This window comes from Choloepus didactylus, chromosome 11, assembly GCF_015220235.1.
Source record: "Choloepus didactylus isolate mChoDid1 chromosome 11, mChoDid1.pri, whole genome shotgun sequence".
Classification (NCBI taxonomy): Eukaryota; Metazoa; Chordata; class Mammalia; order Pilosa; family Megalonychidae; genus Choloepus; species Choloepus didactylus.
Window position 1 is genome coordinate 88,295,872 of NC_051317.1, and position 26,489 is coordinate 88,322,360.

Sequence of the window (26,489 nt, forward strand, 5' to 3'; positions counted from 1 at the left end):
CAAAAGTTAATGTACTCTCCTCACTGCCTGTTAAGTTATATTAATAGGCTATATTAATTATAATTTATTATATTTATTAACTATATTATTATAGTAAAATATATTGATTATATATTGATCATAATTATTATAGGTTATATTAATAACCTAACAGATGAACATTAGAAGTAAAATTCCTCGAAAGACAGCAATCTTATTTCCTAAATAACTAAGAAATATAAGTTGAAAAACTGATAAACCACAAGAAAAACCTTTTGTGCAAATGACATGGTCAAATGCTTTTTAATAGCATACTTTTTCCCATGATAAAATTAACACAGATTCATGGTGAGCAGTTGAAAATGCAATGGGGTATATGGAAAGAAATATAAATTGCCCACAACCTCACCACTCAGCGGTAATAAGTTAACATTTTGCTGTATTTTTTTGTTGTTTTTTCTTTCTGTGTCGACAAACACACACACCAAAACTTGGGATCATACTAATGTCATTTTATTAGTCTGCTGTCCTTTTATTCACTGAGTGTTATATTTATCCATTTTCCCATATCATTTAAATATTCTTTAAATTATGTATTTAGTATCTGTATAAAAATTCATTATAAGAATGTGTCATAATTTAGTTGTTCTCTGGCTGATCATATTACTGTAATGGATATCCTCATACATAAATTCTTGTGTGCATCTCTAAAAATTTCCTTAAAATTACTAGAAATGGAATTACTAGGTGAAAAAATTTTAGTATGAGGGAGATATTAATATTCTCATGTTTTTTTATACAGGTCATTTGGGTTTTTTTTGTGTGTGTGTGTGTGTGATATCTTGATAGAGGTGACCTACATGCTATTTTAAAAGCCAGGCAACCCATAACTCACCTGTACTTAGCACCAAAGGAATACTACTTCTGACCCCCCTTCCTTAGTTTTTAGCACTAAGAATATTTCTTAGTTTTAACACAGAATATTCAAATGAAATTTGAATATCATACTATCAGAAATAGAGTATAGAGGAAAGAATATTATCTTTACAGTCAGACAAACTGAATGAATCTCCTACAACTTAAGTAATTTAATTTTCCTGAGCTTCCTCAGTTTTCTCATTTGCAAAATGGGGATGATAGCTTTCTTTCTAGGTGGTTGTGAAAGTTAGAAATTATTCATTCAACTTTCATTGAACAAATATTGAGTGCCCACATATGAAAGGCACTGTGCTGGGTGCTACGGATCCAATGATAAACAAAAGCAGACAAAACTGTTTTTGTTTTGTTTTGAACTTTCTGTCTAATGGGAAAGACATCTATCAAATAAGACTGCAAATAAATGTAAAAATGGAAGTGTGACTTGACACTATGAGAACATCTAATAGGCAGATCTGATCTCAGGGAGTGGAGAGGGATAGGCTCTTCTATGGAAGTGGTAATGGAGATGAAATGTGAAAAACAAGGAGTTACTGGCCATGGAGAGGGATAAGACAGTGAGTGTTCTCATCAGAGGAAATATGAAAAGGCAGGATGAAGGGAGCATACGGGCTGAGAGCTGGCTTGTGTGGCTGGAGCAGAAAAAGGAAGAGAAGCAGGATGCCAGACCCACCTCCCTGAGAGTCCTGTTGGCCAAGTTAAGTTTATGTCATTACTCTAAGAACAACAGGAGAGTGTGAAGGGTAGCATGGACAGATCTACATTTTAAAATCAGAATTCTGACTAACATGTCAAGGATGATGGGGTGGAGGGGAGATGGGGAGTGACTACACTCTCATTAGTTTAGAAGATATTAAAGTCGAGGGCAGAGATGACTGTATCTTGGATAAAGGTGATAACGGTCAAAATGGGGAGAAATGAATAATTTGAGAAATATTTTAAGAGGTAATGCCAGTGGGAATTGATGAATCCAGTGTGAAAGCAATCTCTCCTGTGTGTGACTTTGCCCAGCCACATTGTGCTGCTTAGCTGCAGGTGCCAGATAATGCTGCTAAAAGTGAGAGAACACAGGAATTTCGGGCAAGATGATGGACAATGGACTCTAAGCTGGATAAAAAGGAAGTAAAGAGAGGGGGAGGCAAGTGACCAGGAGAGTAGAGGGTTCAATGGACTGCCAGTGCTGATGAGATTAGAACAGTGGTAGCAGAAGTGGTTGATAAGCAACTTGGAGGGCAGGTGGTGGTAGTCAGAGATTGAAAAAGTGAACAGTTTCAGTGGTGACGAAGCTCAAGTGTGATGCCCCTCCTCTTGCCCTCTGTAGGAGGGCACTGCCCAAAGAAGAAGGTTTTGTTGTTTGAAGGAATAACAGTGTGGAAAAAATACATATATAAGGCACCTGGCATAGGGCGTAGCACATAGTAGGTGTTCTCCAAGTGAGAGGATCCTCAAGAAGGTAGGATTTGACTGCTACTTCCTTCCACTGCTAAGCTGTCTCCTGGGTCCACAATCTCTCAAGTTGTTTTAGAACTTCCTGTAACCACACCTCTTTAGGCACCAGGAAATGCCCAGTATACTGAATTCAACTTTATAATGAATAGTGTTTTGGCAAATTTTCTGTGATGTGGTTTAAATAGCATCTTGCTGTCAGAATCATTCTCTGAGGCTGTATCTCCAATGTTTAAGCCACATTTTGATCATTGTTTGATCTATATCCATGCAACTTATCAGAAAGTCACCCATTTTGTAAAATGAGAGATAGAAATTGTAACAGCCTCCTGAAAGATGGGTTTAAAAGAACCTATATTTCTGCTCACATTGCCCTGATGATAATGTATTTGATAACTGTGAGCTCCAGTGACCCAAATTGGAGTTGCTGATCTAAAAATAAAACCTAGTTCCAAATTTGCTCAGGAGGCATGGGATGAGTTTTGCCTCGGTTTAGGGGTGAAATCTCTGCAGACAAGAGCACCTGGCTGCTGTGGTGGAGAGTTTGAGTGAGTTGGTAAAAACAGTACCTCAGTAGTCATCAAGGTCCCTGAGGGAGTCAAATGTTGAAGGCTCATTTATTGATCTTGCTTCAGTGAGGTTGGTCAAAAGTATAAATAAGTCAGTGCCAAATCTTTTTTTTTTTTTTTTTTTTAAATCATCATTTTATTGAGATATATTCACATACCACGCAGTCATACAAAACAAATCGTACCTTTGATTGTTCACATTACCATTACATAGTGGTACATTCATCACCCAAATCAATCCCTGACACCTTCATTAGCACACACACAAAAATAACAAGAATAATAATTAGAGTGAAAAAGAGCAATTGAAGTAAAAAAGAATACTGGGTACCTTTGTCTGTTTGTTTCCTTCCCCTATTTTTCTACTCATCCATCCATAAACTAGACAAAGTGGAGTGTGGTCCTTATGGCTTTCCCAATCCCCTTGTCACCCCTCATAAGCTACATTTTTATACAACTGTCTTCGAGATTCATGGGTTCTGGGTTGTAGTTTGATAGTTTCAGGTATCTACCACCAGCTACCCCAATTCTTTAGAACCTAAAAAGGGTTGTCTAAAGTGTGTGTAAGAGTGCCAACCAGAGTGACCTCTCGGCTCCTTTTGGATTCTCTCTGCCACTGAAGCTTATTTCATTTCCTTTCACATCCCCCTTTTGGTCAAGAAGATGTTCTCCGTCCCACGATGCCAGGTCTACATTCCTCCCCGGGAGTCATATTCCACGTTGCCAGGGAGATTCACTCCCCTGGGTGTCTGATCCCACGTAGGGGGGAGGGCAGTGATTTCACCTTTCAAGTTGGCTTAGCCAGAGAGAGAGGGCCACATCTGAGCAACAAAGAAGTGCCAAATCTTAAAGGTGATCCTGGTTTCCATCTTAGTTTTTAGTTAGGTTGAATAATGAGCAGGAACTACATTTAGATGCTCATGTATTATCACAAGACATTGCAGTTGCACAGAAGGCTGAGTTTTGCTGAGTAGAATTCAAAGAAACAAAATCTACTTCAGCACCATTTTGTTCAATTTAACATGATAATGGAATTCAGGCTGCCTACAGCTGCACTAAACTTTTGCTCCATTCTTGATTTGGTCTTCAGAAAACACAACAGCAACAACATTCGATTTAAGTACTGTTTTGAGTTGTGTACTAGAAGGAGTATGGACCCTGGAGTCAGAGAGATCTGAATTTGATTCCAGGTTTCAAGTCCTGGTTTTCCCATTGTGGTAGGCAGAATAATGGCTCCCCCCATGAATATGTTACTTTACATGGCAAAAGGGACTCTGCAGATTTGATTAAGAGTACATTTTTATGCATTACCTGGGTGGGCCCAATCTAATTGCAGGAGTCCTTAAAAATGGTGAACTTTTCCCAGCTGTGGCTAGAGAAATGTGACCCAAAAAAAATGGGTCAGAGAGGTGAAATTGCTGGCTTTAAGATGGAGGGAGGGGCCACAAACCAAAGAATGCAGGCAGCCTCTAGAAGCTGGGCAAGGCAAGGAAACAGATTCTCCCCTAGAGCCTCCAGAAAGAGGCTCTGCCAACCTCCCTTGATTTTAGCACTTCTGACCTCCAGAAACTGTAAGATAATAAATTTGTCTTGTTTTAAGACAGTAACTTTGTGATAATTTGTTATGGTAACAACAGAAAACCAATACACCCATTTCCTACCTGTATGAGTCTTGGATTTCTCATCTATAAAAATGATACAATACTGATCTTGTGGAGTTTTATGAGATAATTTATGCAATGCCCATTGTTAATCACTTCATGACTTGGTTTTGCACATCTAGTCCTTAGAAGTCTGATTATATTCTCTCAAATATCTTCCCTCCAGTTTGACCCAGTTGCCATCATGTGAGCAGCTGCATCTGGTTTCGTGGTCCAGTGCCTTGTTATCCAGCGTGTGATTTGTAGACCGGTAGCATCAGCCTCACCTCAAAGATTGTTAGAATCTCTGAATCTCAGGCCTCACCCCAGACCTACTGAATCAGAGTGAACATTTTAAAATAAAATCCCCAAGTGATTTATAGACACTCTAAAGTTTGAGAAACACTGTGGTTCTCAAACTTCAAGGATGTTAAACAAAATAGATGCCTGGGCCCAGAATTTATGGGGATGGGGCTTCAACATCTATATTTTTAATATGTTCCCCAGTTATTTCTAATGTGCCAAGTTGATAACCACTCGAATAAATGCTAAAATCTGCACTTTAATATATGAGATTCAAATCAGAGTTGTCAAATTTCCAATTAGTGTATTTTTCTCTAAGTGAAACAGCTATGCTATTTAAGTATCACTAAGTACTATATTTTAAAGATGAAACAGAGGAGTAGATATCAAGCAACAACAAAGAAACAAACAACAAAGAAACAATCACATTGGTTCTTAACTGTTATGCTTATACTAACTTGATCATGGGCACTTGATTAAACTCTTCTTTCATAAGATTTATCCAACGTTACTTCATTTAGAAGCAACACTTAGAAATTCTGTGGCTGTGGGACTTTGGTAGTAAAAGCTCTTTGGCTTCTGGCCAATCAAGCTAGATCTGTACCCCAAGACTCTTTGAACAACTAGCAAAAACTGGCAGAGCCATCTTCTTCAAAACTCCGGAAAACAGTTAAAGGGTTACAGTTAACTGGGCAAGTGCTGAATCAAGAAAATGCAGCTTTAGAAATGGTAGGAGATGCTCATGACACCTTTGCTGGTCCCTTGCCAATCCCCTCCCTGGCAAGGTATAAAGAAAGCCTGTGTTCCCACTGTGAATACCTGATCCTGTTCTGGACAGTGCAGTGTAACCCCTATGTACCTACTGAGGTGTCTGTATGTCCCTGCCATCTGTCATATGACAGCCTTAAAGACTGAACCAGGAAATTCTTCTAGGGCTCACACCCCAGAACTTACCTTGCAGGCAGAAACAGATTGCTGCCAGCTAAAGCAATATAAGAAACAATTAAGTCAAAGTGGTCTAGAGTAAAGGATTAGCTGCTTTAAAGTTATACAGTAGAGCACCTGGGACGGGGAGAGAGTCTTTCATAAGGAATAGAGGGGGCATTCGAATTCCTGTAAAGGAGGGATTTCCTAAGGCCATGAGCAAACACAAGCCCAGGAAAAGACACAGACTCGGAAAAGATGGAGAGGACCCTGCAATCCCTTTTTGCCTTGCCCTGATATTCTTGATAGGCTGTCTAAATTCTGAAAGAGAGCATAAGTCAAGGCAGAGCCAATTTACAAAGACTGTGATAAGTGTGTTTTTTTGTTTTGTTTTTTTCCTTTTTTTCTTTTTTTCTATTGCTTGCTCCTGGCACTCAAGGAAATCTCTGTCATATCATAAGCTGGATATAAACTTAAGGAACAGACTACTCAGAGACTAAATCCCAGAGTTAACACTTTTAAGTATTGAAATGTACAGTGTGCAGGGTGGGGGGCGCGGGCCGTAGCCGAACCTGAAGGTGATTCCGAGGCGGCGGTGCTCCGTGTCCGAGGGGCTCCAGCGAAACGGCGGCGGTGGCCCCCGAGGCCCCTGAGGCAACTGAGGACGAAGCCGCGAGGCGACACCGCGGCGCTGCCCCCCCAGCGGCCGTGCCCGGAGTAAAGCAAAAGAGAATGAAAGAAGTAGACAATCTTGAAAGTATAAATGAAGAATGGGTTTGTGAAACAGGTTCTGACAACCAACCTCTTAGTGACAACCAGCAAACAGATTGTGAATATTTTGTTGACAGCCTTTTTGAGGAAGCACAGAAGATTGGTGCCAAATGCTTGTCACCCACTGAAGAAAAGGAACAGGTAGATGTTAGTATAACATTATGGAAAAATGGGTTTACAGTCAATGATGATTTCAGAAGTTATTCTGATGGTGCGAGTCAGCAGTTTCTGAACTCCACCAAAAAGGGGGAATTACCTTTAGAATTACAGGGAATTTTTGATAAAGAAGAGTTGGATGTTAAAGTTGAAGATAAAAAAAATGAAATATGTGTGTCAACAAAGCCTGTATTCCAGCCGTTCTCAGGCCAGGGTCACAGACTAGGAAGTGCCACACCAAAAATTATTTCTAAAGCAAAGAGTATTGAAGTAAAGAATAAAAATAATATGTCTGCTGTCCCACTAAACAACTTGGAACCTATCACTAATATACAGATCTGATTAGCCAATGGGAAAAGGGTCATCCAGAAATTTAACATTTCTCATAGGGTAAGCCACATCAAAGACTTCATCGAAAAATACCAAGGATCTCAGAGAAGTCCTCCCTTTTCTCTGGCCACAGCTCTCCCTTTCCTCAAATTGCTAGATGAAACACTCACACTGGAAGAAGCAGATTTAGAGAACGCTGTCATCATTCAGAGACTCCAAAAAGCTGCTGACCCTTTTAGAGGACTTTCATAGCATTGATTTTTGATAGATTAAGTAGAAAACTTGCAGAGAAATGATGGTTATAAATGGTCATGCAAACGGAGATGGGGGAAAGGAAAAGTCAGATTCACTGGACTTTGATTCAAGTACTATTTAACTCTCTTCCGATGAGAATTCTTAAATAAGTACAAGTTAGCACAGTAAAATATGACTGGAAACCGTATCCAATGTACTTTTTCCAAAAGGCTGCTCAGAGAGAAAAATATACTTATTTTCAAAATCAATTAAATCAATATAAGGTATATTAACTATATCATTTAGAGTCTTAATACGGTGTACATAACCAAATACATTCACACTGTCATTCTCAAAGCAATATATATTAGCTTCCCAAACAGCAGTGATTTATTAAAATGTTAGCTGTTTCAGATTTTAAATATGGCAGTAAATTTAAAAATTACACATTGCAAATTAAAAGTATCAATATAATTCTTTACAACAGAGATGGGATGGGATGATACTGTTTTCATCCCAGCTATGCCTAAACTTCATAGTGTTCTAATCTTTATTCTCTCATGGCAGGATATTCTCAAATATTAATTTGGCAACAGTATGTAAGATGTATTTTCATTTAAGAATAAAATTTTCTAGCTTAGTATAATTCAATATTATTCTGCCTACTCACATTTCTACATTTTCTAAAAATATAATTTTTAAAAAATTATTCTCTCCCCAGAAACATTTCTATTTTATTTTATTTTTGAAAATTATGGCTTTGTTTTTAACTTAATTTGCCGTTAGCCACGCATCTGCCACCACTTAGACTCTAATGTGCATATTGTCACATTACTAATTAATGACTGTTTTTAAAACTATCACGTAAAGTATGGTTTTCCATTTCATTCATCAGAGTCAACCTATGTATACATTAAAGGATGATTTATTGCATTCAGATGTCACCAAAGAAAACATGCTTTGTTACTTAGACTTTCAACAAAACCAGTTAGACTTCGATATTTCACTGTCAGATTAAATTCCTTCGCTTGAAAATCCTAAATTTAAGAAGCTTTTTTGCACATGGCCTGTTGAATTAGATTTGAGGTGGCTTACTCATTCTGTGCCAAGGAACTAAGTGGCCCAGGCCTGTGAATCAGTATTCATGCATGCTGGGTATATCCACCTGAGCAGCAGTTCTCAAATTTTTGGTCACCAAGACCTTTTATTTATGTAGGTTATAGCCATCAATTATATATTAGAGATTAAAACAGTTAAAAATTTTTTTCATTCAAAATAATAAACACATTACATGTTAACATAAATAATATTTTAATGAAAAAATAACTTTTCCAAAATATAAAAAGCCTTATTGAGAATAGTGGCATTGCTTTCCATTTTTGGAAATAGCTTTCCTGTCTGGCCTAACATAGGCAGGTGAATTCTCATATCTGCTTCTATAAAACCTGCTGCAGTTTCACACACCATTATTCTCTGGAAAAAACGCCACTGCATACTCATAACAGAGCAAAGAAAGCAAATAATGTTTTAATGTGATGATGAAACTAGTTCTGATTTCAAAGACCCCCTAAAGTGTGTCAGGGACCTCCAGAGGTCCCCAGATCCCACTTCTGAGAACCACTGGGGAAGCTTTTCAAAAATGCCAATTCCTGCCATCTTCCACACACATTCTGATTCATTAGATCTGAGGTGGGTCCCAGATCTCAGCGTTTTTTCATATCAGGTGAATTTAGGTATGTGGTCAAAGCACCATTCTCTGGGAAATGCCAAGGTTCCACCTTGGCAAAATAAAACCTGTGCTCTTAACCGGGGGCAGTGGAAGACTCCCCAGTGAGATGGGGCTGCTAGACTTCCAAGTTTTGACCCTCACCCCCATAATTTCCTCCTGGAGAGGTGGTTCCCCCTTTCTGTGAACTAATCATGATGTAACCCTGTGCTTTATCTCCTATAGTACAGCTGAGACAAAGCTGGAACATTTAAATGAGGTTTTTATTAAAAGCTCAGGAATAACAAAAGGGAAATAAACTCATAACTAGATGACCTGGCTTACGAGGTGTATCTTCTGTTTGCAGTCCAGTTTTAAGATGCTTCCTTTTCTAGCTCCCAAACTTCCACATGGCAGAAGTCCATCTTTTTATTGGGAAGGAGGACAAAGGAGGGTCCTTTCTTTTGGTCCCTCAGCAATGAACAGGTACATAATAGAAAGTCAGTATTTATTGTCAGTAATATTTACAGCAGCCATAGGAGCCCTCTCTGTAGTGTAAAAAAATAATTGTTCTTTTAAAAAAATGTGAGGGAAGGACAAAATCAATGAATTTATCCTTAAGATATGGAAAATAAGATGATTATTAATATATGTTCAGGAATCTCTAAGAAAATGTTTTGTAGAGGACTGTCATGAATTATATAATTTTCATTTGAATTGTAATCAGTACATGACTCCATATATTTTCTGTATTCTCCTTGGGAATGTTCTACATGTACATATATGAAAGCCTCCTTTGTGAATTTTTTGGTTTATAAATATTTAATCAGAAGATACATTTTGAGATTTTCTTGTGTGTTTCTTTATAGGGACCCCAAGGAGAGGTCCCTATAAAAACCTATCATCAGCAATAATCTTCAGTTTTGTAACTGTAAAAACTTTCATTAGTGTGAATAATTTTCTCACAGGTTTTCTAGAATGAGAATCATCCACTAAAGTGCTTTGTCTGAAAGTTAAAAAGTTATAAACCTAGTAAATAAATATATATATATGTTAATTAAATGTTTGTAATACTCAAAACAAGTTGACTTTGGAAAACAAACTGAATTTACCCAAAGAGGGAAAACTTGAAAATAAGCAAGCATCATTGGTGGGGATAACAACTTGAACTAAGCAGTTGTTTCAAAACTATCAACTTTCGGTTTCCTGAAAGTTGTTGCTAGGGCTAATAGATAGAAATGCAGTTCTAATTTTAGAGATTCTAATTTGTTCATTAAATCACTGTGCATAAAAGTTATAAAAAGTAATCTTATTTATTTTATATACTTATTCAATATGCTTTTCATAGTTCAGTGTGTTGAAAATAAGTTGGCATCTGTCTCAGTGCCTTAAAGTATTTTGAAAGCAATTTTTTCAAACTCTTTTCTGAAGGGTGAAATGCTATTCATTCAACGGACTTAGGAAATAATTTACATGTTTGTGATAAAATAGTTACATATGGATGCACTTGTCATTTTTATTTGGCAAAATCATTCAGTTTGAGAATCAACCAACATTTATTAACTTCTGTGTGCTATATACTTTAACCAATGTTACATTCGTTGAATACTCAGAAACGTACAAATTTGATATTTTTAATACTATGTCACTTGTTTTATTTTTTAAACCATCTTTAGTGTCCTTATCTGAACTAGCACGAAGACTCCTTGGTAAGGTTTACTCCTTTGTTCTTCCCGTAAGTACAAGCCATTTAATTTAAAGTTGTGCATCACATTAAATCCTCAAATAGTAGTAGTTTATTCAATGGCAACCAATACTTAGTTCTTTGTCACTTGTTTTAAATGTATATGTTTGCTTAAGTAATTCATATTATTGTAGAAAATTATAAAATACAGATACACTAAAATGATTTTTAAGTAACCTATTCCACCATTCAAAGATAACCACTATTAACATTTTGGTTTGCGTTCTTTCAGATATTTTTTTGGTATGTTAGTCTTTTGTTTTAAATAAAAGGCATGCTTCTTGGTTGTTGTAAAATAAATAAATAAATAAAAATAAAATAAAATAAAATAAAATGTACAGTGTGCAACAAAAGATTACAAGACAAACAAAGAAACAGGAAATGATGGCCCATCCAAAGAAACAAAGTAAAATTCCAGAGACTGTCAACAAAGATAGCCAGAATTGGGACATACCAGACAAAAACCTTTTAAAAATGATCTTCAAGATGCTCAAGGAGATAAAAGAAAACACAGAGGAAGAACTAAAGATATCAGGAAAACAATTCATGAACAATATGGGAATCTCAATAAAGAGATTGAAATTTTAAAAATAAACCAAACAGAAATACTGGAGTTGAAGACCAAAATAACTCAAATGAAAAATTTCCTAGAGAGTTTCAACAGCAGATTAGAGCTAGCAGAAGAAAGAATCAGTGATATCAAAGACAAGGCAATTGAAATGATTTGGGCTGAAGAGCAGAAAGACAAAATGAAAAAAGTGAACAGTGCCTAAGAATTCTGTGGGACACCATCAGCATACAAATATATGCATTATAGGAGTCCCAGGAGGAGAAGAAAGACAGAAAGGGGCAGAAGGAATATTCAAAGAAATAATGAGAAAACTTCCAAAACATGAATATGCACATCCAAGGAGCCCAAAGGACACCAAACAGGATCAATTTTAAGGGAAATGTGAACCATCACATACTGATCAAACTGCCAAATGCAAAGGATGAGGAGAGAGTTTGGAAAGCTGCAAGAGAAAAGCAATGTGTTCTGTAGATGGTAGGGCCAATAAGATTAAGTTCCAGTTTCTCTTCAGAATACATGGAGGCAAGAAAGCAGTAGGAAGACATTTAAAGCTATAAAAGGAATCAATTTGCCAACCAAGAATTTTATATATGGTGTGACTGTCTTTTTAAAATAAGGGAGAGATGAAGACATTCTCAGAAGAAACAAAAGCTGAGGGAGCTATAGAACTGCCCTACAGGCAATGTTAAAGAGAGTTATTCAGACTGAGAGGAAAGAACACCAGACAGTAGATCAAAGAAGCATAAAGACATAAACATAAAAGACTTTCGGGAGAGGTAACAAAATAGGTAATTGTGAATACCAGTATGATTGTATTGTATTTTTGGTATTTAACTCTTCTTTTTTGTTTTAACAGGTTCTAAAATGCAAATGCATAAAAAATAATGACAAGTATAGTTTGACACACACAATGTATAAAGATTTAATTTGTAACAGGTACAACAAAAAGGATGGAGGGGTATTGGAATGGTGTATGTGAATACTATTGAACTTAAGTTGCTATCAAATCAAATGTGATTATTATGGGATATTAAATGTAAGACCCATGGTAACCAAAAAGGAAATATATAGAACTATATATAGAAAGAAATAAGGGACTCAAAATGGTATACTAAAAAAATAAATAAATAAAATGAATATGAGGGTATGCAATATTGTAAGAATTGAGGGATAAAACAGGTATAAGACTTACAAAGACCAAATAAAGAAATGACAGAAGAAAGTCCTGCATTATCAGTAGTTACTTTAAATGTAAATGGATTAAATTCCCCAGTCAAAAAGTGGAGGTTGGCAGAATGGATAAAAAAGCATGACCCAATATATGCTGTTTACAAAAGACTCAAGTAGGTTGAAAGTGAAGGATGGAAAAAATATACCATGCAAATAGTAACCAAAAGAGAGCTGCGTAGCTATACTTTGAGTCAAAAACTGTTACAAGGGACAAAGAAAGTCACTATATACTGAAAAAAATTTTGAATATGTATGCACCTGACAGGAGAGCCAAAAAATATGAAGCAAATATTGACAGATTTGAAGGGATAAATAGAGGGTTCTACATTAATAGTAAGGGACTTCAATATACCACTTTCAATAATGGACAGAAATAAAACACTTGAATGATACACTAAACCAATACAATATGTAGAGCACTTCACTGAGTAGCAGCACAATACACATTCTTCTCTAGTGCACATGGATCATTCTCCAGGGTAGACTATATCTTAAGGTCACAAAAAGTCTCAATAAATTCAAAAATACTGAAATCACACAATGTATATTCTCTGACCACAATGGAATGAAGCTAGAATCAGTAACAGTAGGAGAACTGGTAAGTTCCAAAATATGTGGAAATTAAACTATGTTTTCCTGAACAACAATGGGTCAAAGAGGAAATCACAAGGGTTATTAGGAAATATCTTAAGGCAAATGAAAATGAAAACAATGTACCAAAATTTATGGGATGCAGTAAAGGCAATGCTGAAAGGCAAATTTATAACTAAATGCTTACATTAAAAAAGAAGAAAGATTTCAAGTCAGAGACTTAACCTCACAACTGTAGGATCTAGAAGAAGAGCAAACTAATCCCAAAGCAAACAGAAGGAAACAAATAACAATGATTACAGCAGAGATAAATGAAATGGAAAATAAAAAAAGAATAGAATCAGCAAAAACAAAAGATGGTTCTTCTTGAAAAGATGAAATCAACCCAACTATTAGCTGTACTGATGAAGAATGAAAGAGAGAAGATGCAAATAACTAAAATAAAAAATGAAAAGGGGGTGTTACTATTGACCCCACAGAAATGAAAAAGATGATAATAGAATACTATGAACAACTGTACACCAGCAAATTAAATAACCTGGATGAAATGGACAAATTCCTAGAAATACACAAACTACCTATACTGATTCAAAAAGAAATAAGAGATTTCAATAGTTTGATAACTAGTAAAGGGATTGAATCAGTAATCAAAACCTCTGAACAAGGACCCCTACCTCACACCGTAGATAAAAATCTACTCAGAATGGATCAAAGGCTTAAATAAAAGAGCCATCAAACTCCTAGAAGATAACATAAGGAACCATCTTCAGGACCTTGTATTAAGCAATGGTTTCTTTGATTTTAAACACAAAGCACAGGGAAAAAAAGAAAAAAATAGATAAATGGGACCTCATCAAAATAAAAAATCTTTTGTTCCTCTAAGGACTTTATCATAGAAGTCAAGTGACAACTTACACAATGGGAGAAAATATTTGGAAACCACCTATCCAATAAAGGATTAACATCTAGTATATATAAAGAAATCCTTCAACTTAACAACAAAAAGACAAACAACCCAATTAAAAAATTGACAAAAGACTTGAACAGACATCTCTCCAAAGAAGATACACAAATTGCCAGAAAGCACATCAAAAGATGCTCAACATCATTAGCAATCAGGGGAATGCAAATCAAAACCACAATGAGATGCCATTTCATACCCATTAGAATGGCTGCTATTAAAAAAAAAAAAAACAGAAAATAACAAGTGTTGGAGAAGATGTGGAGAAATATGAACACTCATTCATTGGGAATGTAACCTCTGTGGGAGACAGTTTGGCAGTTCCTCAAAAACCTAAGTATAGAACAACCATATGATCCAGCAATCCCACTACTAGGCATATACCCCAAAGATTTGACGTCAGGGGCTTGAACTAATATTTGCACGCCATTGTTCATAGTAGCATTATTCACAATTGCCAAAAGATGGAAGCAACTCAAGTGTCCATCAAATAAATAAAATGTGGCATATACACATAATGGAATATTATTCAGCCATAAAAAAGAATGAAGTTCTGATACATGTGACAACATCACGTTGAGTGAAATAAGCCAGATGCAAAAGGACAAATATTGTATGATCTCACTGTATTGAAACAATTAGAATAAGCAAACTCATAAAGTCATCATCTGGAATATAGGTTATCCCAGGGGATGGGTAGGGGATAGGGAATGGGAAGTTAAGGCTTAAAATGTACAGGGTTCCTATTAGAATGATGGAAATGTTTTGGTAATGGATGGTGGTGATGGTAGCACAACATTGTGAATTTGAGTAACACCACTTAATTGTATACTTGAAAGTGGTTAAAATGGGAAATTTTATTTGTATGTATGTTACCAAAATAAAAACAGGACAAAACAAAAAACACCTCCCAACAGAGAAACACTAGGGCCAGATGGCTTCACAGGTGAATTTTACCAAAGATTCCAAGATGAATTCACCAAACATGCTCAAATTCTTCTAAAAAATTGAAAGGGTTTAATATCGAGGATAAATCCTACAACTTGACAATAGAAAGACAAATAACCCAATTTAAAATGGACAAAAGATTTGAATAGATATTTCTCCAAAGAAGATACACAAATGGCCAAAAAGCACATGAAGAGATGTTCAACATCATTAGCCATTAGGGAAATGCAAACCAAAACCACAATGAGTTCCCATTCCACTAGAATGGCCATTATTAAAAAAGTGGAAAATCTCAAGTTTTGGAGAGGATATGGAGAAATGGGAACATTTGTTTGTGGTTGGTGGAAATGTGTGATGGTGCAGCCACTGTGGAAGACAGTTTTTTGGTCCTCAGAGAGTTAAGTATAGAATTATCATATGACATGGCCATCCCCCTTCTAGGTATATACCCCAAAGAATTGAAAGCAGGGACTCAAACAGATATTTGCACACCGATGTTCATAGCGGCATTTTCACAATTGTCAAAAGTTGGAAGTAACCTCAAGTGTCCATCAACTGATGAGTAGATACACAAAATGTGGTGTAGAAAAACAAAGAAGTATTATTCAGCTGTAAAAAAAAGAATGAAACTGATACATGTGACAACATGAATGAACCTTGAAGGTATCATGTTGAGTGAAATAAGGCAGACATAAAAGGACAAATGCTGTATGATCATATTTATGTGAAATAATAAGAATAAGAAAATTTTTAGAGTCAGAAACTGGAATACAGGTTACCAGGGGCCAGGCTGGGGGGTAAGGAATGGGGAGGTAATGCTTAATTGGCACAGAGTTTCTGTTTGGGGTGATGGGAAAGTTTGGTAATGAGAGGTGGTGATGGTAGCACAACATTGTGATTATAATTAACTCTACTGGATTATATATTTGAATGTGTTCAAAAGGGGAAATTTTAGGGTATATGCTTGTTACTAGAATAAAAATTGTGAAAAGGTCAAACAAAGGACGTGCATAGTACATAGTACAACAGAAAGAATGGACCCTAATATAAACTATGGACTATAGTTAATTGTATAATTGTAATAATATTGTTTTATCAATTGCAACAAAAGCATCACACTAATGCAAATTGTTCGTAATAGGGAAAACTGTGTGGAATGGGGATAAATGGGAAATCTGCATGATTTTTCTGTAAACCTATAACTTCTCTAACGAAAAAAGTTCTAAAAAATTTTTTTAAATCTCTTGGCTCTTTTCTCTTCAGGAACTTTCTAATAGTTTAACATAGTTTTCAGAAGACAGACAAGAGACTGGGAAAATATTCTCTGTTCTAGGAGTACCTGAATTGACAGAAGCATAAAGAGGGAGATCAGCACAACTTTAATTAGGGCCGCCAGCCACACCACCAGGAGGCCATGATCCAGAGCACAGAGTTGCGTTCCAAGAACCAAAATTAGTATGGGTTCTCTCAAGAACATCCAGGGCAGAAATCCAGAGGTGAGAATTCTGGCCAGTCTTGAGAGAGTGCCCAGCCAGACTCTGACTCTTACCAGGAGCCTCAAGTCCAAACAGCAGAATAAGGCTATGGTTAGAAGCCAAAATCAAGAAGGAGAGAAGAGCAGAGGCAGCAGGTTAGGAAGAGAGTGATAATGTTCCTGGACCCTTGCCACAAATGGCTTTGAGGCATTTGTCATTCTTTATTAGGCAGCAACGATGTGAAGCAGATGTGTTGGGCTGCCTTTTAGGTGCAGGGTGGAGGCAAGCACTGCACCATTACAGCTTCCACCATGAAGAGCAGAATGAGCAGAAAGTTAGTCCCAACCAAAGCTAGGCCTGGAGAAAACTGACCATTGTGGGCAGCTAAGGTGTCACAGCCCTTCATACTCACTGCAAGGACCAGTGAAGACCACACTTTTTTCAGACTTTCACAGCTGGTAGCAGTGGCCTTCTGACACCCCCCAGGCCTGGCTCCTTGCCTAGAGCCTGACAGGCTGGGTCTGCAGGGAGGTCATCTTTAGGATCTGATAATGCAGGTCTGGGAAGGCAGAAATGCCAGTTCACTTTTATCATCAGAAATTAATTTCCCCTTGTGGTCTTAGAAAAATAAACGACATACTTACTCTAGACTCCTTTCAGAGGCCTGAAATGTGTATATGATATTTACTCCTTCATTAAGGTTGCTCTCTTCCAGAATAAACCACTTAGAATGACATTTAAGCAAACCCCTGTAATGTAAAATAGACAGATAATTTGGTTTTACCACAGACACCCCAGGAGCAGACTGGAAAGTTGGACTGAATGTTATTCTCTGCTAGTAGCTGTCTCTGGTTTAAAGATGATGTGGTTAAACACTCCTGGTGACTCAGGGTTTTCTGAGGGTGACTCTCTTTTCCTTTTCCTTTTCTCTTCCTTCCTCTTTCCCGGTCTGCTGATTGTTACATGCAGAGTCAAAAATCACTATTGTTTGACACCATTGGGTCATATCAAATTACACATCGTGGCCCTGTGTAATTGTCAACCCGATGCCAACATGTCAAACCAGAACATCCACCCTGAGGTGGAGTTTGTCCGTGCCATAAAGTCCAGGGTAGAGAGAGAGCCTTGGGCAACTCAACTGAGTGCCATGACCTGATGGTGTTAAACCCTACCCAGACTCTAACTTCCCTCTATGTCTTCACTCATCCAAGCCCACCTTCAGGGAAAAGAGTGCATTGGGAAGAAGACGAGAGTCTGGGTTCCTCTGAAGCTGTGCTTCTTGTTGTAGATGGATATACTGGCATTCTATTTTCGTTGAAATATAAAAGCCAGACTCTCAGGTGTTTCTTTCTTTTTTTTTTTTTTAAGCTTGTGAGCACAAACTGTGAGTTTTATTAACTGCAGTGTTTCAATGTATGTACACATTTTTCCTCTTCCAAGTTCTTTAACTGCCCAAATTACCCTAACAGACTATAAATATTGTAAAATGTTTTATTATTAATTTATAAAATTTGCCTATCAAATGATACATTCTGTATTGAGTCTTTGAAATGATATTTTGAGAGTTTATTTACAGACATTGAAAGCAGATGGTTCTATAAAACCTTCAAGTAATCACAGGCTTCTTAAACTCACAACATACATATATTTCAATATTAAACAGAAGCCCATTTTCTTCAAAAGCTCATTTTCTTTTCTACTACTTTTTCATAAAAATATTAAAAAGACTTAGCATTCACAGTTTTTGCAATATTGAACCCAAACCAAGATTTTTCTACAAATGATACCGCTTTCCAAAATGTTTAAAAGATATCACAGAATAATGTGATGTTAAACCAAATTATCTCATCACCACAAAGTATTTTACTTTTAAGAAACATTGTGCAGCATTTCCTTTTAAACCTGACTTTTATGCTAGAATTCAATTGTATATATGCTATGTCAACACACCAGATTTAATCCAAGTCATTCATATTCATGCAGCAGACTGTCATATATGACCAGTTAACTATGTAACTGTCATACAGTAATTGCAGAAATAGCAAAAGACAATCTTTATAAAAGACAAAAAAAAAATCTTTTTAATTAAAGACAACCGACACTACTCTAATTTTCTGCAAAAATCACCTCTTCCTCCTACCTCTTTTCTCCTTTTAATAGTACCTTTTGTAGCATGACATTATTCAAAGATATTTATATCACTTTTACTTAAGATAACTTTTTACATGGTTGTTTTCTTTTCTGATATGCTGAATTTATCAAAAGTCACCAAGATTAGACTCCTGAGTAGTTTCCGATTTTTTGCCCCTTTTTAGATTCCTCTAGAATGATTTTCGTCAGAAAGTGTGACTCGAGAACATAAGGATCCACAAGATAATGAATGATACAACAAGCAATGTGAAACTTGTACAATTCAAAAAGTGTAAATATATAATAAGTTCCTTGAACTTTTCATTTAGGATAAGAAGTCAGAAAAACTTTTTGAATGTAAACATAAAAATAGAACACATTTATCAACAGTAGGAAAACTTATAACCTTACAATAGCATGGTATTAAATCTTACAGAGTAACACATAGCCAAAAGCATTAGAAATTCATTGTCTGATATTCTGATGCATTATTCTGAAAACACGTCTGATAGATACATACTATTAACATATAACAAAATATGGCATTTATTTCACAGGGAAAAAAAGATAAGTTTCATCACAAAAACAGATTTCCTGGATTTCAGCTTTGATTTTAGAGATATATTTTAAAGGAAGAAAAGCAAAACAAAATTCCTCTTAAAATAAAAAAGTCTTTATATAAAATCTATTAATAACACTTTTTATGCTCTTACAATATATAAACTTTTGAACTCTAGAAAGTTTGACCAGTTAACACTTTTGGCTTTAACATATTTTAAATTTCCTTTTGAGAATCACTTTAATGTTTTCAGTCCATTGGTGCAATGTGGATGGAGCAATTCTATTCCTTTTTCTTCTTCTTTGGCGGTTCATCCTCAGAGCTGCTATCCGTTCTGGGGCTACTGCTGCTGGAGGAACTGGAATCTGAGTCTGAATCAGAGGGGGAGGAAGAGCTTCTGCAGGAAGCTGAAGATGAGGGATTGGAAGAGCTTTTATCATGTCACCATCCTCTGCGGAGGATGAGGTTGATGTTTCTTCACTTTCCGATGAAGAATCATTGGCTGAACTGTCACTGCTATTGCTACTGGAACTGGTTACACTCTTAGAACTTTGTTTCTTGGTCTTTTTTTCTACCTTACTTTCTCCAATGCTTTGTTGTAATATTAATTTATTTTCTTTTTCTTTTAAAGCTTTCTTTAGTTCTGCTGTTCTTAAAGGCCTATGTGGGTATTTTCTTTTTCTTGTGCATTCATAAGTCCAATGTCCAAATTCTAAGCATTTCTGACATCTTGCACATTGCGTTTTTGCTTCCCATTCTTAAGTTGCAGGTGTGCAAAATCAGGCAGCAGGCAGGATTCGGTAGGCTGTGGTTTGCTGAACTGCCCGTCTCCGAGATATAAGACAGAGCATGGGAGTCGCCGTCTTGGCACAGCTCTGGACGGCCGCACTGGGTCTTGGGAGGCTCTTAGGTTTTCAAAGCCACTCGCTAGGTGGTCCTGTTCCACAGAGAATACTCCGGGCCCTTCTCCACTCTGCACCCTTGTTTATAACCAGCAAATAACAATGAGAGGCCAAGTTTCTGTTTGGGGTGATGGAAAAGTTTTGGTCATGGATGGTGATGATGGTAGCATAACACTGTGAATGTAATTAATGGCACTGAAGTGTATGCTCAAAGCTGCTTAAAATGGGAAATGCTATGCTGCATACATGTTACCAAAAATTTTAAGCAATCAAGTTACCGAAAAAATAACAAATAATTATGATGGTAATACTATTTAATTTACTCCTCTTTATATTCCTATGAAACAGGTAGTATTATTTCTCCTATTTTATAGATATGGAAATAGGTTTAGAAAGGGCAAGTAATGTGCCCTGGGTCATGGGTTGGGCACTAGTGTTGCTGGGGTGGCAGCCAGGCTGCCTGGCATGGGACCTGCTCTTCACTAGGTCACTACATGGCCCCCCTTTCATGGTTACTCTCCCTTCCCTCCTGCTCACTCATCCCTGCCAGGCCCCCACCCCTCCCTTCTCTCCACCCCCACATGCCCTTTCAGACTCGGCCCCACCTCATCCTCCACCCAGCCTTCCTGTGCATTCACTGCCTGGACCCAGGTGCCCCCGATCCCTACACACCTGTGAAGTCTCTCGCTTTAGGGGTGTGCGGGATCAGAGCTGAAAGCAAATAAGCCCCAGCAGAGCGTACACTGGCTGCTATGGCTCTTTAAGCCAAACACTCCCAGCAAAGGGAGAGGGGCTGCTTCCTCCAGCTGCCGCGGGCTGCCCTTGCGGTGCACATGCATAGAGCGCTGCGAACATGTGCTGGGGGCAGAGCCAAAAAAGGCACACTTTCAAACAGATACAGAATACTGCTCAGGCAGTCCTGTAGCCTTTTGCAGATGCAGGTCTGTGTGATTCCTGCAAACCACCTGCCTGTCTTTGTTGGAAGCAGATGTTCTTTTACAAAGAAAAAGCCCTTGTGGGCAGTGGCCTTTCTCCTTAAGATAGGGGAATGTTCTCAGAAGGCCCCTGAGGACAGGGAGCTCTGTTCTTTGGGCCAGAGAAACCAGAGCTGAGAAATTACAAGTTGCAAATCTAAATTTCTGAGAAGCAACTTGATCAGCATCCCAGGACCCAAGTCAGATGGTCTGTTCTGGGCTCACTGGGCCCCCTATTCTGCTCAGAAGGCCCCCAGCAACACCCCACTTGGGCTTCCAGGGGCGGCCTGCACATGAGGTGCAGCAGAAGGTGAGTAATGCATTGGAAAGGCAGACGAGTATACAGAGAAGGATAAATCACGATTCTTAGGCCCCCTGCCTTGTAATCTCTCTACAGAGGGCAAATACTCAGGATAAAATCAAAACAAGGCAGGAGGGAAAAAAAAAAAAATGGAGCCAGACACCAAGACCACCTCAGGTGGGGGGGGGGGGCATGGACCTCTGCACTTGATGGAGCGCTCCTGTGTGGGAAATGGCGCTATAGAGAAAGTCTTTTTCTTGTGGCAGTAACTGTGAGAGTGTAAGGCATGCTTTCCCTCCTTTGTGACCATACTCCTCAGATTGCTGAGAACAAAGGCCCCCCAGATTAGGAAGAGGAGGCACAAAGCACTTGGCAGGGGTGAGAAGAAGCCATCTAGCCGACCAGAGAAGCTGCCTGTGGCTCCAGCCCCTGTATGCCTGACATGGGTCACCTGCTGGGTCACTGACACCCTCCCCCTGCAGCCTTCACTGACCGAGAGCAGGAGAGATGGTGGGGATTGCCTGAAGAGAGCAGAGTTCATGTCTGGGAAGGGGCTCCAAAGCCAGGGGCCCAGAAGTGAGGTCTCCCATGAGGCTCTAGGAGATTCTGGAAGCAAGGCCGGTAACAGCCTCTCCTCTAACGTTCAGTGAAGCTGGGAGCAGCCAGAACTCTGTTGATTACTGTAGCTTCGTGGGGTGTAATTTTAAATCAGGAAGTGTGAAACCTTCAACTTTGTTCTTGTTTTTAAAACTGTTTTGGCTATTGGGGCCCCCTGCAGTTACATGTGGACTTGAAGATCATTTTTTCCATTTCCACAAAAAAGGCTGCTGGAATTTTGACAGGAATTGCATTGAATTTGTAGATTGCTTTGACATCTTAACAATATTACATTTTCTAATCCATGAACATGGGTTTTTTCTTGCCATTTATTTAGATCTTCTTTAATTTCTTTCATTATTATGTTTAATAGCTAAATTCCTAAAAGATTATTGCCCTACTTTATGGATAAGGAAACAATGCCATGGAGTTCAAAGGTGGGTGGTTGTGGCCAGAGAAAATTCAGGGGCTTTGAGCCAGGCCTTGGAAGATGGGCAAAGTTTTGATGGGAGAAGAGGAGGTGGTGGAGGAATCCAGGAGGAGAGAAGCCAACTCAGGGAGTCATGAAGACATGTGTTGTGTTCAGGGGGCAGTGATGGGACCATCTCCACTGCAGAAGATGGTCTGAGCTGGGAGACAGCAGGTAAGAATGGCTGGTCATAGTGAAGATTATAGAACAGGAAGCTTGTATAGGGTCTCCTGCTGGCTTTCCTTCCTGGCTGCCTGAGGTGTCTCTGCATCCAAGTGAAGATGGATATCTTCCTAGCAAGTCTGGCCTAAGAGCTGCTTGGTTCTTTGGGGGTCACGGCCAGCTTACCCTCTGGTGAGTCACAGCCTTTGTGTTAAGGTTCTCCTGGGTCCAGGGGCCACCCCACCTCTGGGCAACAATAAGTTTATTTCAGCCTCAACTTCCATTTCTTGATTAGCTATGACTTTTTCAGTTGTGAGAATGGAACCCAGTTCAAACTGGCTTAAGAAAATGGGAATTTATGGCTTCATTTAATTGACATTGCCAGACAAATTGGCTTCAGCTGCAGTCTGATCCAGGGGTTCAAACAGTGTTGTGAGTATCCTGTTTCTCTCCATTGTTTGGCTATGTCTTCCATAGTGTTGGCTGTATTCTGAGGCACTACTCCAGGTACACTGCTTATTTATGGAAATTCCAGCAGAAAAAAACAAATGCCCCATCCCCTATTGTCCCAACAAAGGTCTTACTGCACTTTGGTTCTAATTGGGACAGGTACCCAATTCTGAGCCCAAAGAATGCAACATTCTGATTGGCCAGGCAGGCCTGAATTAGATGCTTGTCTCTGGAACTAGGGATAGAGTCATAAGTATGTGGACTGGGCACAAGGGAGGAGACTGCTGGGAAAAGAGTAAATGTTTGCTGCATGGCAAAAACAACAAAAATAAATAAAATAAAAGCAGCCTTTTTTGTGCAGAGCCAGCAGAGGGATTGGTAAAAATAATATTTGTGTGTCTGGAAGAGAGACCCATGTGACTTTTAATCTTAGTTATCCTGTAGCCATTTTCTTCTTAATTGCTCTATTTTTAAGCCTGAAAACTTGTGACCATCTATCTTAAAACATAATATTCTAGCTTCATTTATCCAATTGAAATTATGTGGCATTTGCTCCATTTTCTTCCTCCTTTGATCTGGAGTTCCCCAATGTCTCCTCCTACCTAACAAAGTCTGATCAGAAATCTCTTCATTGACAACACTGTGGTCTCATCTTATTCAAACTCAACCAATATTTCCGGACAGAATTCCAGGATGCATCTTATGTGTTTCCTCATCTCCCTATTTGGATCTGACAGAGTTAGTGGGTAGATAAACCTCTGTGGTTTATAACTAAACTGTGTAGTGAAAGATACCCATGTCTTTTAATTCTTAAACCCTCTCACATAGGCTTTTTGGCATTTTTGAGTAGAATTAAAGCTGCTAACATGTAGATTTAGTGAATCAGTTCTCTGATTATGTTGTAGAATCACTTTTCTGATTAAGGTAGGTAGGGGTCAGTCAATGGAGGGCTTTGAATGCCAGGCCAGTGCACCTGGACTTTTGCTCTGTTGACACTGGGGAGCCATTGAATATTTTTGAGTGGGTGAGGGACAGCCTCCTCCTCATGGCCACTATTCCTTGAAGTATATACCAAGTGTCAGACGCTTTGCTGGTTGCTTTACATATGTGATCTCATTTCATGGCCACAACAATCCTGCAAAGGGATTATCCCCTATTTAAATGGTAGGTACTCATCTGAAATCATACCTCATTTTGGGTAGGCACCCCTAAAAACAGAGGACCTACAGAAAACCAACCATCCAACTTAGCTCAGTGCACCATGGGACAGTGACAGCTGGCATGTTGCCATTTCATTCTACAGAATTGTAAGCCCTGAGGGAATTTATCTTTCTTAATCTGTTTGGTAGGCAGCTGAGAAAGATGCCATGCAAGGGTTAAAATAACAGTGAAAAGGAAATGATACAATTCCCTCTCAAATCAGTTGTCTCCCCCTTCTCTTCTTCTTGCTTTACCGGAGTGGAAATATCTGTACCCTGCATTTCCATTCCTTCCTCTCTGCTGACAATCCCATCACTCTTTCATTGATTTTCTGTTTCTTTCACTTCCTTTATAAATGATCTTCACATGCTCACCTCCCTTCCTCTCCATGGCCCTTTCCCCCATGGAATGGGCTTCTTGGATTAGCTTCACTGTGTCCCCCTCCTGCCATCTGCTTCATCCACATCTGCATCACTTTCCCTGTTTGTCTCCTGGTCTTTACTCAGTGGCCTCTGCCTGATTTCCCCCCTTGTTGTTTTTAGTTCTTATCTTCTTGTCTGTTTTGAATGATTTGCTCTCCAGGGGTAGCTCACTTCCCTTGCTGCTTATCTAGCATTGTCTAATTTTCATTTCCGTCAAGGACAGCAGGCTGTGTACCTGAGCTGCATACTTGGATTTCGTTCTCAATTTTAATTCTCGTTTATGCCTTCCTGTGTTCAAACTCCAGATTCGCCACACAGTAGCTCCATGAGTTTGGCAAAGTTTCATCTCTTTACACCTCTGTATCTTCCTCTAGAAAATGGGAATGGTAGTAGCATTGACCATACAGGATTTTTGTGAAGATTAAATGAGTTATTTAACATATAGAAAGTGTTCAGAACAATTTCCTGACACATAGTAATCATTCAGTAAATGTTGGTTACTGGGATTGTGCTATTAGTGGTATTATATTCTGACTTTTTTTTTTTTGCAACTTAAAATGCAAAATATTTTAAAACTTCTAAAATTTGAAAACGAGATGCCCTAGGTTAAATAATATGACTTTCGGAAGCTGAATGTGCTCATTTGGAGCTCAGTTTTCCTGCGTCAAGAACAAAAAACAACTTCTTAAAACTCCTAGGTGGGGACACTGTTGTTTCAACGACCTATGATTAGATGACTGATGATTCTCTATTGGTAACATGCCCCCACCCTTTATTTTTGCCTTGGTGTAAAAGTTTTAAAAATTCTAGAATGCCTTGGTGTAAAAGTTGAAAAAAATCTAGAATAGATGCAGCTGCCAGCTTTACAGCAACAATTTCATTCCAAATGTCTCTTGAGAGGCATATACCATATACAAGCATGTATCATATACAGGAATCCATCTTCATCTGTCTCACTTTCACACACTTTAAAAGTCGGTGTGGAAGCGCTCACCATGCTGTGTTCCTTCACCAATAGGAGGAAGGCTTAATTAGTATTCAGCGCAAGCGCCTTTTAATTATTTTGATTTCTTCATTCATGTTGACATGGTCTGGTACAAGGGACTTGGTTACATCCGGTACAGGAAGCTGCATCTCACCCTCTATCTTTCTGTGATCACCGGGATTTGGGGAGGATGCTGCTCTCCGAGAAGTCGGACATCTACTCTGTCCTGAAGAGGATTCGCGGAGTGCTTAGTGCCACGGCCTGTCATCCGCTTGGCATCCAGGGAACCGAACCCCAAACAGTCAAACCCAGAAGTGGGACACTTCGTAAATACATTTACACTTCCTGGAAGGACAGAAACCGATCCAAGGAAGGCTGATGAGGCTGATGCGCAACAAACTGACACCCCCACTCTCCGGGAAGGGGCAGAAAATGATCCAGAAGAAGGCTTCCCGCCACGGCGACCGATGAGTCTCACACGAGGCTCTGGGGACTTCGGTGCGCCGCGCCCACACTTCCGTCCTTCCCAGCGGGGACAAGCCCGGTCACAAGAATTTACATAACCCGGCGCCTGGAGGAAGCGCTCCGGGCTCCGCCTTTCCCCGGGAAGAGCAAAAATCCCGCCGGCAGAGCGCCGCGCACACCCTCCCGCAGCAGAGGCAGACGCCGGCGCCCTGAGCCCCCAGCAGGCTTCTCAGAGCCCCCTCGGTCCCCATCAAACTCCCCAGGGTCCCCAACGCCCCTCCTGCAGGCGCGGCGCCCGAACCCTGAGCCCCCGCCCCGGGCTGGGGGTCGCCTCCCCCCCGCGGGCGCTGTCCCTCGGGT

The 26,489-nt window shown here is 38.9% G+C and overlaps 1 protein-coding gene and 1 pseudogene across 1 annotated transcript; one reads left to right on the forward strand and one right to left on the reverse strand.

Annotated features, from left to right (window-relative positions):
* The first annotated feature begins 6,355 nt into the window (after nucleotides 1–6,355).
* LOC119506490 (UBX domain-containing protein 2A-like) lies at nucleotides 6,356–7,306 on the forward strand. Its single transcript, XM_037799540.1, is given in 1 exon segment — nucleotides 6,356–7,306. A coding segment is annotated over 1 exon segment (777 nt). The 5' UTR covers nucleotides 6,356–6,529.
* A 12,178-nt stretch (nucleotides 7,307–19,484) lies between these two features.
* LOC119506081 lies at nucleotides 19,485–25,932 on the reverse strand (annotated as a pseudogene).
* Nucleotides 25,933–26,489: the final 557 nt, after the last annotated feature.